Source organism: Camelina sativa, chromosome 17, assembly GCF_000633955.1.
Source record: "Camelina sativa cultivar DH55 chromosome 17, Cs, whole genome shotgun sequence".
Taxonomy (NCBI): Eukaryota; Viridiplantae; Streptophyta; class Magnoliopsida; order Brassicales; family Brassicaceae; genus Camelina; species Camelina sativa.
This window is the reverse complement of record NC_025701.1, coordinates 12,021,399-12,033,570: the sequence shown is the minus strand read 5'-3', so window position 1 is coordinate 12,033,570 and position 12,172 is coordinate 12,021,399. Positions and strand designations below refer to the sequence as shown.

The 12,172-nt window shown below is 37.8% G+C and overlaps 3 protein-coding genes across 3 annotated transcripts; all 3 read right to left on the bottom strand.

The window, feature by feature from the left end:
- LOC104756805 (probable inactive receptor kinase At1g27190) lies at positions 368-2,626 on the bottom strand. The gene has a single exon (XM_010479447.2). The coding sequence runs from the start codon at positions 2,454-2,456 to the stop codon at positions 654-656; it is 1,803 nt and encodes a 600-aa protein (XP_010477749.1). The 5' UTR covers positions 2,457-2,626; the 3' UTR covers positions 368-653.
- On the bottom strand, positions 3,339-5,626 carry LOC104756803 (glycosyltransferase family 92 protein At1g27200-like). The gene has a single exon (XM_010479446.1). It carries the CDS (start codon positions 5,432-5,434, stop codon positions 3,677-3,679), a length of 1,758 nt encoding a protein of 585 aa, XP_010477748.1. The 5' UTR covers positions 5,435-5,626; the 3' UTR covers positions 3,339-3,676.
- On the bottom strand, positions 9,046-11,876 carry LOC104756802 (microtubule-associated protein TORTIFOLIA1-like). The gene is made up of 5 exons (XM_010479445.2): positions 10,886-11,876; positions 10,705-10,807; positions 10,064-10,608; positions 9,584-9,954; positions 9,046-9,493 (listed from the first exon to the last, which is right to left on the bottom strand). The coding sequence occupies exons 1-5, from the start codon at positions 11,708-11,710 to the stop codon at positions 9,481-9,483; spliced, it is 1,857 nt and encodes a 618-aa protein (XP_010477747.1). The 5' UTR covers positions 11,711-11,876; the 3' UTR covers positions 9,046-9,480.

The window sequence follows — 12,172 nt, the reverse complement described above, 5'->3', positions numbered from 1 at the left end:
TGACAAGACGATAGCATTATTCAAAGATGAGAGAGAAGTGGGGTCGAAGTTCATGTGTCTATGCTTCCGGCGAGACGCAGACATCTCTACATCTGCCTCCAACATACCGTTTCTTTTTAACTCTCTTGTCTTTATTATTAGACCAAAACCCCACATCTCATCCAAAAGATATCATCACAACACAAACAAACTAAGGATTGACTCTTTTGACCATCAAAGACATAACATAAAAAGATGAAATCTACAGTCAAAACCAGCTTCTCCACAATGATTCAACTCCCAGGCATAGAGCCCTTTAGAATCTATAAGGAGTTAGACCAAATGGCAAATATTAGGAGTAAGAACTTGTTAGCTTTGGTAAATACAATTATGAAATAAGACAGAAGACTTCTCATTTCATCAGAAGAGGTTACATTCCAAAGAGTACATTGATGACCCGACGAGAATGTACACAATTATACGGTAGGGGGATACAAGACAAACAAGAGTACTGACACTGTTAAAACTAAGAACAGTAGGGAAGGAACAAAGAATGAGATATAAAGTAAAAAAAAAAAAAAAAAAGCTTTTGATACAAAGTAGATTTCTCATACCTTTTTAGCGCTTAAGCTGCCAAAAAAAAAAAAGACTACTTCCAGTTTCTGGTAAGATACTCAAGCTTCTTGTTTGTTGAAGACCAGTGGAAATTCATCATAATGCTCAGAAACACCGTGTTTATCTGCCATGCTCTTCAACGATTCATACACCTGAATCATCGTTGGCCTTTCCTTAGGCCTTGACACAACACAGCTACATGCGATTTTCAAGAACTGCAATATCTCTTCATCATGTCCTTTACCACATATGCTTCTATCGATAGCGTCTTTGCTTCTACCCGTACCCAAATACTGACTCACCCAATCAACCAAACTCCCTTTAAACCCTTCCACACCATTAATAACAGACAGAGGCTTTTGCCCTGTAACCAATTCAAGAAGCACAATCCCAAACCCATAAACATCTCCTTTCAAAGATGCAACCATGGTACTTGAATACTCAGGCGCCACATAACCTAACTCCCCCAAATCTCCATTATTAAACGAGCTATCGTTAGAATCACGAGATCCAACCAGCCTAGCCAATCCGTAATCAGTAATCCGAGCGTCAAAATCATCATCAAGAAGTATAACATTGGAACTAATAAACTGATGCAAATACGGCGGTTGGCATCCATGATGCAGCCAAGCTAACCCTTTAGCAGCTCCCACACCAATATTAAGCCGAGTCGGCCAATCCAAAATAGCATCACACAATCCACCATTATGCAACTGAGAGAACAACGTGCCATTAGACATATGCTTATACACCAACAATCTCTCATCTTCCACAACACAATAACCTAAAAGCGGCACCAAATTAGGATGTCTAATCTCACCTAACTTACTCATCTCCGACCTAAACTGTTTCTCACCAAACCCACAAGCGCTAAGCCTCTTCACCGCAAGTGCAGACCCATCAGGTAAATCAGCTTTAAACGAAACACCAGTTCTCGACGAAACATCGATATTCCCAGAACTAAAGTTGTTAGTAGCAGCCATTAAATCACCCAATTTGATCTTCACAATAGGTTTCTGAAACAAAGTAACCTGAACAAGCTTATGTGACCTCAACAAACCAATCCAATCACTATCATCTTTAGATTTCCCAGCACCATAACCTCTCTTCTTCCTACTACTACCTTCTCTAATAAAGAACCACCAAAATATCACTAAACCAACACACAAAGATCCAACAGCACCAATCACACCAGCCACTATGATAATACTCAAGTTCCTCCCATTCAACGCACCACACTTTGACAAAGGCTTCCCACAAAGTCCATTATTCCCACTAAAATCATCTTCTCCAAACCTCGAAAGCTCAGAAGGAATCGAACCGGAGAGATCGTTACCAGCTAATGAAAGACGTCTAAGCCGATCTAACCGACTCAGCTGAGAAGGAATCGAACCAGAAAGCTTATTATCACTCAAAACCAAAGCGTTTAAGAACTTACACTCAACGATCTGAGTAGGAATCGATCCACCAAGTTTGTTACCAGATAGATCTAAGGTAACGAGATAAGGAAGCCAAGAACAGATTTGAGAAGGAATCGAACCGGAGAGATCGTTTCCGGAGAGATCTAGGGATTGCAAACTACGACAAAGCTTAAGAGACTCAGGAATCTCGCCGGCGAGCTGCATTGATTGGAGTTGGAGTGAGATGATACGATTCTCTTTCTCGTTCCAGCAGGAGACACCGGTGAGTTTACAAATCGAAGAAGCTGAAGAGTTTGGGAAAGACCATGAGGTGAGTCGAGAAGAAGGATCTTTGAGGGAGTCTTTCAAACCTTGGAGACAGAGAACGTCGTCTTCTGCTGAAGAAGATGAACAGAGGAAGGAGGTGATGAAGAGAAGTGTAATGAAGATCTTCTTCTTCATGATGATAAAAAAAAAAGGTGGATCTAGTTCGGTGGTCTTCTAGGGTTAGGAGGAGAGGGAGAGTAAGAGAGAGACAGAGAGAGCTTTCTATGGCGGAAGAAGGTTCATTGACTGTGTGATGATACTGAGAGAGAGAGAGAGAGAGAGAGAGAAACTTTTGACTATTTTTTTTTTTTGTAACTTTTAGTGGAAATTAGTATTTTATATTATTTCTTGTTTTTTTCTGGTTTGTTTGGTATTTTGATGGTTTGTTTTGTTTGGGAAAAAAAAAAGAATCTGATAACAAAACGACGCAGTTTGGAAAAAAAAAGCATGTGTTTGAGAGAAGATGATGTATATATGTAACCAAGTCAGACAGTCTCTCTACTAGTCTCTCCATGTTGTCATTGAAAGGGAAAGCTTTATTATAAAAAAAAAAAAAAAAAAAAAAGCAAANGAAGAATTTTTGGATTGATGGATTTTAAATTTCTTGTGTATTGAATATTGATAGGTTTTTGACTTAAAAAAATCAGTCACTGTAATTTTAATTTTTACTAAGTCTCCAACATATCAATTGATGATTTTTTTTTTTGAATTTGCATCTATTAGTAATGTGACTTAAATGAAGATTATTTATTTGTGAAAGGTTGGCTGGTAATAAATAAGTCACAAGAGTTTGGAACTTGTTATAATGAAAAAGATAAAATATTTAAATAGAGACATCACACATCACAAACAAAATTTTAAAAAAACATCACTAGACCAAAATATATGTCTTGGTCCATGGACTTTTACACTATCTACTTACATTTTAGCCCATATAGAAAGCCAAGATGTTACATGGTAATGGGACTCTTATTCAGATAAGCATGTATGCACTACTCTTAACAACTTTTGTTCATATGGACAAAAAAATATATTATGAATGTCATCAACCAAACAAAACAAGGATCGAAAGACTAATAAATTCATATAAGACCCAAAGAAAAGAAAAGGAAAAAAAAGAATTTTGCAGTGTTACCGAAATTTATACATAATGTGGTAAACTCTGAAAAAAAACAAAAGATTAGAAGCCATTTCAATTCTCCCCACCACCAACCCAAAAAAAAAAAAATGAAGTAACAAAAGAAGGAAATAATAATGTAGACTTCGTATGTAAATCTCCTTTGTCAAATGTAAAAAAAATGAATGTACACATGATGAAGTTATCTCTCAGCAACCAACCAACTAGAAAAAAAAAGTCATTCCTGTTGTTGCCTCTGCCACGGCAAATAACCAGTCACTTGATCAGCAAAATTCGACAATACCAAATCCTTCAATCCAGTATCCCACACGTCACAGAACCTTCTTTTCCAATCAGGCGGCTCAATGGCCTCTGTCCCTAACCCCGGAGCTCGATCTTTAGACCCTTGATTCTGATTCTCTTGCCAGTCCACAACATAAGTAGCTACTCTTCTGTAAAACTTTGCTTTAAAAGTCTCCCAAACTTGGTACTTGTAATGGTTCACTACCGCTACACTCTCCACCAAACTCATATGCCCGATTCCTTCTTTCAATTGAAAATGATGAACTTCGTTTAGCAATGAGCTTGTGAGCAACTCGGGTCGTATGATCGACTTATGCCTCTCAGGGTTCGCTTGTCTACAAGTGTAACCTACGGTCACGCCTTGTGATGGCACCGAGGTTAGACCTGATGGACCGTAACTATGACATTCTGTTCTGATCTCTCCAATAAGATCCCATGAAGTGTAGTTCGATACAAGAGACTTCAAAGCGTTTTTGCTCGGTAAGCCTTGAGAGCGATGTGTAGGGAAGTAGTAGAACTCATCCACATCAAAGAATCCAACCCAATTACATTCTTCTTTCGCTCTAACCGCACAATGCGAGAAGCCAGCTTCTTGAGTCTTGATCCAAGGCCAAACATGTCTACTCACATTGTAATTCTCCAAACCGAGCAACTCGATCTCATCTTGTATACCATCATCGCTGTTGTTGTCATATATAAACCAACGCTCGACACCAAGCCACGAGTGATACATGATCCATTCACGCAAGAACGGAGCTTGGTTCCACAGCATTGTACAAACACAAAGCTCATGCTTATTATAAACCCCACTCTTCTCCTCCTTCTTCTCTTCATTCAAATCAGAACCGTAGAGTCTCGCAACCGAAGGCAAAGCAGGCGTAGTTCTTCCTCTAGGATCAATAAGAATTACGCTCACACGAAACATCATCTCTGGATTAAGCTTCAAACTCTCAGGGGAAACACACCTCACAACTTCTTGCGCTGCAGCAAGAACTTGAGTCACTTCTTTCTCATCTGAATCACCAATCTCGAATTGACACTTGTAGTAAGAAGGATCTGATTCCTTGTGAGGCCTTCGAGTCAATCCTTTAACAAACACAACCACCGTGTCACCATCAACCACCGCCTCGTAACCAAGTTTTTCCCAATTATGAACACGACTGCTCTGCCTCTGCCTCTTCTTCTTCACCAAATCTCCACGGAATCGCAAATCAACAGATGAAGAATAGTTCAAAGGAGCGTTAGGGCACCGAACAATGGATCTAAACTCATCGAATTCGTCACCAGAAATCGAGGGCAACACTAAAGTCTCATCCTTAACGCCACGATACACACAAACTAGGTTTTTATCATCACCTCTCCCGATCTTACTCGAGAGAATCAGCAACAAGTGGTCGGGGAATTGAACTCTGTCGTCGACTCTCAACTCAGGGAACTTATTACCGCCGCGGTGAAACGAACGGTGAATCGAATCCATGGAAGATAAAACGGAGAGAGCAGGAACACGAAGAGACGGTCTCAGAGAATCGGAACGAACAGAGAGTGTGGAGATACGGTCGGAAGATAAGAAGAAGAGCAAGACGGAGAAACAACAACAGAAGCATAAGATTAGATACCTTTGAGACAAGAACTGTGCTTTCAGTTGATGTTTGTTTCGTACTTTCCTCTTCTTCCCATTCTCATACTCCATCATCTTCTTATCTTCTCTTTTGCTTAGCCTCACAAAAATTTAAACTTTTGTTTTTGCTTCTGGTTGTTACAAGAAACAGAACAAAGGGTTCGTCGTGCTTAATAAAACACTGATCTAGAGACGAAGAGATCTGGTTTTTTTTTTTTGGTGGGCTGCGCCGGCCGACAAAAGTACCTTCTTCTTCCTCTTGTTCCTTTTTTTTTAATATAAAGAGAAGAGATTAAAGAAAGGAATNTATATATAACGGAATTTAAATTACTTTATTTTCTGATATTATTTGTAAAGAGAAAAAGGAAATAAAATAATCGTTGTGATAAAGATGGAAAAAAACAAGGAAGGAAGACGCGTTTTGTATTTTTGAGTCGCGTCGCGTTCCAAAATCTTGTAACGCCACCGATTAGTGTACTAATCATTTGCTCACTTTTGTGGTAATTAAAGTGATTAATTAAGGAGTTAAAGTCATTATTTTATCTATTGGTTTTCTTTATGATTTGTGTTAGTATAATAATTAAGGCGAGAAAGATGCCACTAGTTGTGCGACCTGTGTCCAAAGATGCGACGATGAGGTGGACCATATTCTCTCTCGTCTTGTTTTGTTTTTTTGATTTAACTTTGGGTTTTTGCAAAAAAAAAAAGAGAGAGACGTATGATTCTGTGACAGTTGTGTAGTTGCGTGGTCTTTTAGTTTTACGGCAAATAAGTAGTATTGTTTTTCAAGATTCGCCGGAGGATGAGGAAGAGGACCAAACCTCTTGGTACAAAAAGCATGATTGGGATTATAGTAAATTAAAGGCTGCTAATATGTGTAGCGAGGCGATTGGTCAGTGAGGAATATGTATGGTTGATTAGTTTAATTTGGCTGTACCAAAAAAATAATAACAAGGCGTTGAATGATGATGACATCAAAGATGAAATGGGTTGAACCTAATTTATATAGTATTGAGATAAACCTGTTTATATCTATATACTATTCTTTAAATTAAGAGTTGGTTAGGAAATGACATCTTTCAAAGCTCAATTTGGTAAAACAAAATCTTGTGAACATGTTTTGTCACTATAGTAATAAGTATATGCTCGACGACAAACTCTTTTCAATACTTGATATTTTAATTAGTAAAAGAAATTAAAATGGTTAATTAAATGTACTTTGTAACGGTAAAAGATCTATGATATTCGTTTTGTTACGTCTCTTAAAATTGGCTTCTCACAAGTTCGTCTTATTACAATGTAGGTCTTGATGGATGTGACGCTGAAGGCGATTTCTCGTCATCCATATTGCGTTGCCGACCTCAAAAGTTTGGTTCATTGATCAAATGGTGTGTGTTTTAAAGAAGCACATACAAATTTGCTCAGGGTATATTAGTCAAGACGAATTCTTTCTTTGTATCATTGGATTTGAGATATTTGTATTGCTTGGTTTTGTCCTCTTTAACCGACGTCTAGTACTAGTATTATAATGAGTTTAATACGTGTGTCTTGTGAAATTAATTATCGTGATTGTTATGGATTTTGTAAGTTATATACATAAAGACAGTATATATTTAAATCATTTCAAATACTAATATACATAACAAATTTTGGAAAAGGACAAAAGAAAAAGAGAGTAATGATGAATCATGTATTGATCCCAAAATATTGATATGTATGTTTTTGGTGGTCTTAGCCAATTAAATATCTTGCAGTGTAAACATGGTTCTTGTAACTAGAGTTTCGTTTTTAAAAAAAAATCTATATAAATCGTATAGTATTAGTAATGAGTCATGTTTTAGAGAGTTGGTAAATAAAGTAAAATCAAATCAAATACTGATCGATTCTGTTATGAGTCAAATTATATAAAAAGAGATTAGCCAAAATTGGATATGAAGAACGTGGAGATTAGGTATAGGGTTTACTTTAGGATAGTGGGAAGTTGTCTTGCACATTGCTTAGAATCGCTGGAATCATGTTCCTTTGTTCTCTCTCTCTCGCCCCCATTTTTTTATACATATATCTAATGTATAAATTTTAACAAATGATTACAATGTATAAGAAAAAAAATGGAATGTGCCTTCCATTACAATTATACATCCATTCTTAAATTTATATATCCCCTTTATCATCATGTTTGTTATTCTTGTTTGGCTCTTTCTTTTATGAATGATTGCAACAAAACCAGCTACATGCTTCTTTTCGTTTCCCATACTTTATCTTTGCTGTTTTATCATTTCTTATCGAGTATATCTTTATAGCATACCAAAAAAAAAAACATAATATGTTCATCTACCATATACACTGATACACATGCATGTTATTATCCAATACTATCCACAATGAGTCAACTCCTAACAAAACTAAACTGGCCAATACATAATATGTATTGAGTTTGAAGCTCCCAATACATTTTCTTTAACTTTTGGGTTAACTATCGATCGAACAACAATCTCCAATTTTTCACGGTAAGTTCTGACGACTTGATTCCACCACGGACAAGATTTATGCTAGTGCTTGGTTTACGTTAAAACCCAATAGATCTCAGAATTGCATACACAAAAATATATCTTCCATAATTAGTTAAATACAATCTTTACAATCATCTTTTGGATGGACATAGTAATAAGAGAAGGGGTCCCAAACCCAGTCAAATTACTTCCATAATTAGGTGAAAAGATGAAAAAAATGCATAAATCAAACTTAAAGATCTCGTTGTTAGGTCCAAACCCTACTTAAATGAAATAGACTGAGCCGATTTGACTTCTATTCCGAGTTTGGAACCATTGTTTTTTTGGTACTTTTCCAAAAAAAAAAAATCTTACCATGTTGCCAATAAATGTTCTTCATAAATGTTCTTCCTTCGGAGTTTTAGAAGTTACAAAATTCCACAACGATTGGGTCACAAGCTAACAAACCAAAGTCAATCCCCTTACATTTGGGCCCAATAAGGGCGGCCTTAAATTTAAAAGAAAGAGACGATGAGTTGCAATTTCTGACCACAAAGACCGACCACGTGCGGCTGTATACAATTGAATAGTTGATTTAGTTGCATTGCATACAACGAACCAAAAGGAATCTAGCTGCTGACTCTTACTTTGACTTATTCGGTTGTACTTTTCCCTAGTCTGATGCGGTCTAGTTCGCTTTAACATCATGGACACAAGCAAGTTTTCATATCAATACCGACTATAATTTTTACTTTGTTTTGGTCTCCGGTCCGAAGACACTATCAAACCCAAAGATCCATAATAACCTCTTCTTGGTGATCCAAAACCAAAAAAAATGGGATAAATGGCGTACATGATAATATTAGTATTATTCAACATTTGCGGCCACCGGATTTGCCAACTGATTAAATGATCCCTTTAATGGAGTATTTTTTGTTTTGAAATTAGGTTCGTCCATTGCAACGCGGGACCATGATCCTGAAACCAATGCAGGACTTTTGTGGTAGTCATGTTTTTATCACCTACCTTATCTTATCATCCATTTATCACTGATTCACTATGTAAAAAAATCGTTTTATTGTGTATGTATCAGACCGTCATATGAATAGGAGTTGGCATTCAATAATTTCTGACGCTGACATGACATATTATTATTGAGTGTAGTGAACTCAATTCTGTATTGTCTTGATTCTTACGTAGCAGCAAGCCAATAATTCCTTCCTTTACCAAAATATTTACAGTACAGATCGGAGTAAAAAACACACACAGTCACACAAATCTTTACATCTCTTCTATTGGTTTTTTTGTCAAAAACTCTCTAATGCTCAAATTACATAAATATCAGATCTATTCACATGCGTTTTAATCTTTTTGAAACTCTCTCTTGATTCACTCGCTGATTAAATTAATAATATGAAGCTTCCTCTAACATGTGTGATCAGAGAGAGCTTAAAATTTCAAACAAGCGGTTTGAAGCAAAGCATCGAATCTGAGATTTGGATTTTATTCTTTCATTTTCAGCTTCTTGAGTCAGTGTCTGGTCAGCTTCTGTTTGTTCCTCAATCCTCACATCATCACTCTCTTCCTCAAAAAATTGAATCACTCAAGTGCACTCTTTCTCCTCTCTTTACTTCAAGTAGATAATCTGAATACGCAAAGCAAACCTTTAATAACCAACCAAAGCTTCAGAGGGCAAAATAATCACTGAGGAAAGCAACTAAAAGATGCTTTTTACCTGGTGGTTGGTTTCTGTAGTGTTGTATGCATAGAGTCTTGGAACTGGTCTCTTGGTGATCTCTTTTGAAAAACCGAACCTCCTCTTTGAATATTGTTCAAGTCTGTTGTTGATTCTCGGTCATGAGCAGCCGTTTCACTAGCTGTGTTGCTAATCCGTGGTCTCTCCTCTGTCTTTCTCCAGAACTTGGGACTTAAGAACTCTGTACCAGGTAGTTTGGAACAACTCTCTCCTGCACAGCCACTACTAGTCTTAGGAACTCTCCCGTTAGAAACCGCTAGATCGCATGATATTTCATCCAAAGCCATCTCTAGACCGCTGACACGAGACTCCAGAGACTGGATGCCACTCTGTGATGTTCCCATGAATTTCTAATAATCCAAAATGAAAAAAAATTGAAGTACTACATCAGTGAGGAGGACTGAGTCATCATCTTCATAACTAAACATTCCATTTACACTAATACCAATTGTATAATACCTGTAGTAGGTCTAAGAGACTAGACTGTTGATTCTCAATGAGAGCAAGCTGTTCCCGTATCAAAGACAGTTCCTCACTATCTTTCCTGCTGTCATCTACCTCATCTTTACAATTCTTGGCAACAGAATCGTAAGAATCACCATCATCACTACTGCAAGGTGCAACCCTTGAGCCAGACTTCAAACCACCAAAGTTGGATACTTTGTTATCTTCCCGGCTTTTCTCAGAGATGGTATGTTTGATTATATCTGGTCCCCCTGGCCCTGAGTTCGCCGTCTCTTCCGAAGATTGCTTAACCGGAGTAAACTGTGGTGGTCCCTTGTTGTTATCCACAATAGAGGCTTCAGCTGCTAACATGGTCATATTCCCTTGATTTCTCTTTGGAAGATTCTCCTTTTGTCTAGTTGCTGGATATGATCTATTCACAGGCAAAGATGGGGACCTCTTCATCATAGGCGTTACTTTCTTTGGTCTACCGGATTTAAAACCAACGTCAATTGTTGCACTTCTCGTGACTGAGGTAAAACATCCAATGCTACTACCATCTAAAAACCAAATTTATAGAATTCAAGAAGTTAAAAATTTTACATTTTCACTGTAATGTATACAGAGACAACCAAAGTCATGACTACTACACAAACCTGTTGAAGAAGATCTTGATGGAGATAAAGAAGCTTCATCATCATTTGAAACTTCCTTCCATAGATTCAATGCTCGATTCATAGTTTCTCTAACACTTTTCACCTACATATTGTATAATCATCCACTAAGCGTCAAAAACAGAACACACAAACCATAATAAGTCTTTTATTTTTTATTTACCTTATCAAATCTTCTGCTCTCAAGAGCCGCCGTGGAAGCTTTCTTGTATTGAGAAGCCAAGTCTTCAGCCGTCGCAACTTTACCCAACGCCTCCGCAGCAGACTTCCTCGCCGCCCAATCCTCGCTGCTTAAAAACTCAATCAAAACCGGAACTAACCAATCCAAAACCGGTTTAGTCCCCGCACCACCGGCGGTAATAATACTCCCGACGGCACTCAACAACGCAGCTTTAGCTTTAAAACCTTCACTCTTAAGCAACTTCCCAATCTTAGGCAACGACTTCCTCAACTGCTCCGACTCCGGATCCGTCGCAGCTTCAACAGACGCCGCCAAACACAACGCCGCTCCGATCTGAAGATTCGAGTCACCTTCCTGAACCAACGTCTCGATCAACGGCTTCGCGACGGAAGCGAACGGCTGCCTCGTGACGTGAGCAGACATATCAGCCGTAGCGACGGCGCAAGCGGAGCGAACAGAGGAATCAGGATCTCGGAGACGGCGGATGACGGTGGAAACCATCTTAGCGAGGTGAGGAGTCAGGGAATCGCCGTGGTAACGAGAGAGAAGAGACAAGAGAGAGACGCACTGTTTTCTCACCGGAGATTTAACGGAGGAGTCAGTGTTGTGGATACAGTTGAGAAACGGAGAGAAGGAGTCGTGAGTGAGGCTTTTAGCGATTGAGTCGAGCTCTGCTGAAGCGAGAGCTAACGTGTCTCGATCAGCGAGCTTGTTGAGACAAGCGATGACTCTTTGTTTTAGATCAGGTGGTGTTGATGGTGACTGTGACGACGGTGATGTTGAAGATGACGACGGAGATAATGACATTTTTTTTTTTGCCGATTTGAAATTTTTTTGTTTGGTTTTGTGATAAAACGTGTAAGCATTAAATGGCGGCAGAGAGAGAGAGACTTCTCCGACTCCGACGATATAATTCGTAGAGACAGTTTTGGGTTATTTGGGGTTTTTAAATGCTAAAACAACAAAGAAGAGGGAAGGAAGGAGCGAGCGAGCGAGTTATGTTAACAAATAAACAATTAAAATTAAAATAATATTACTATTTTCATTTTCATATAATAAAATTGGCTTTTTATATTGCTATATGTGATAGTTACATATTTATTTTTTTATGAAAAATAAAATTGATGATAATTGACTTTATCTATTTCGTGAAACAATTAAAGAAAAAAAAGTGATCTTAAATTGACAATATTAAATAGTTAAATCCAACTAAAAAAGTAGATAAACTCTAACTAGTTTGTTCAATTCAAACATTCTATTTCATTTATT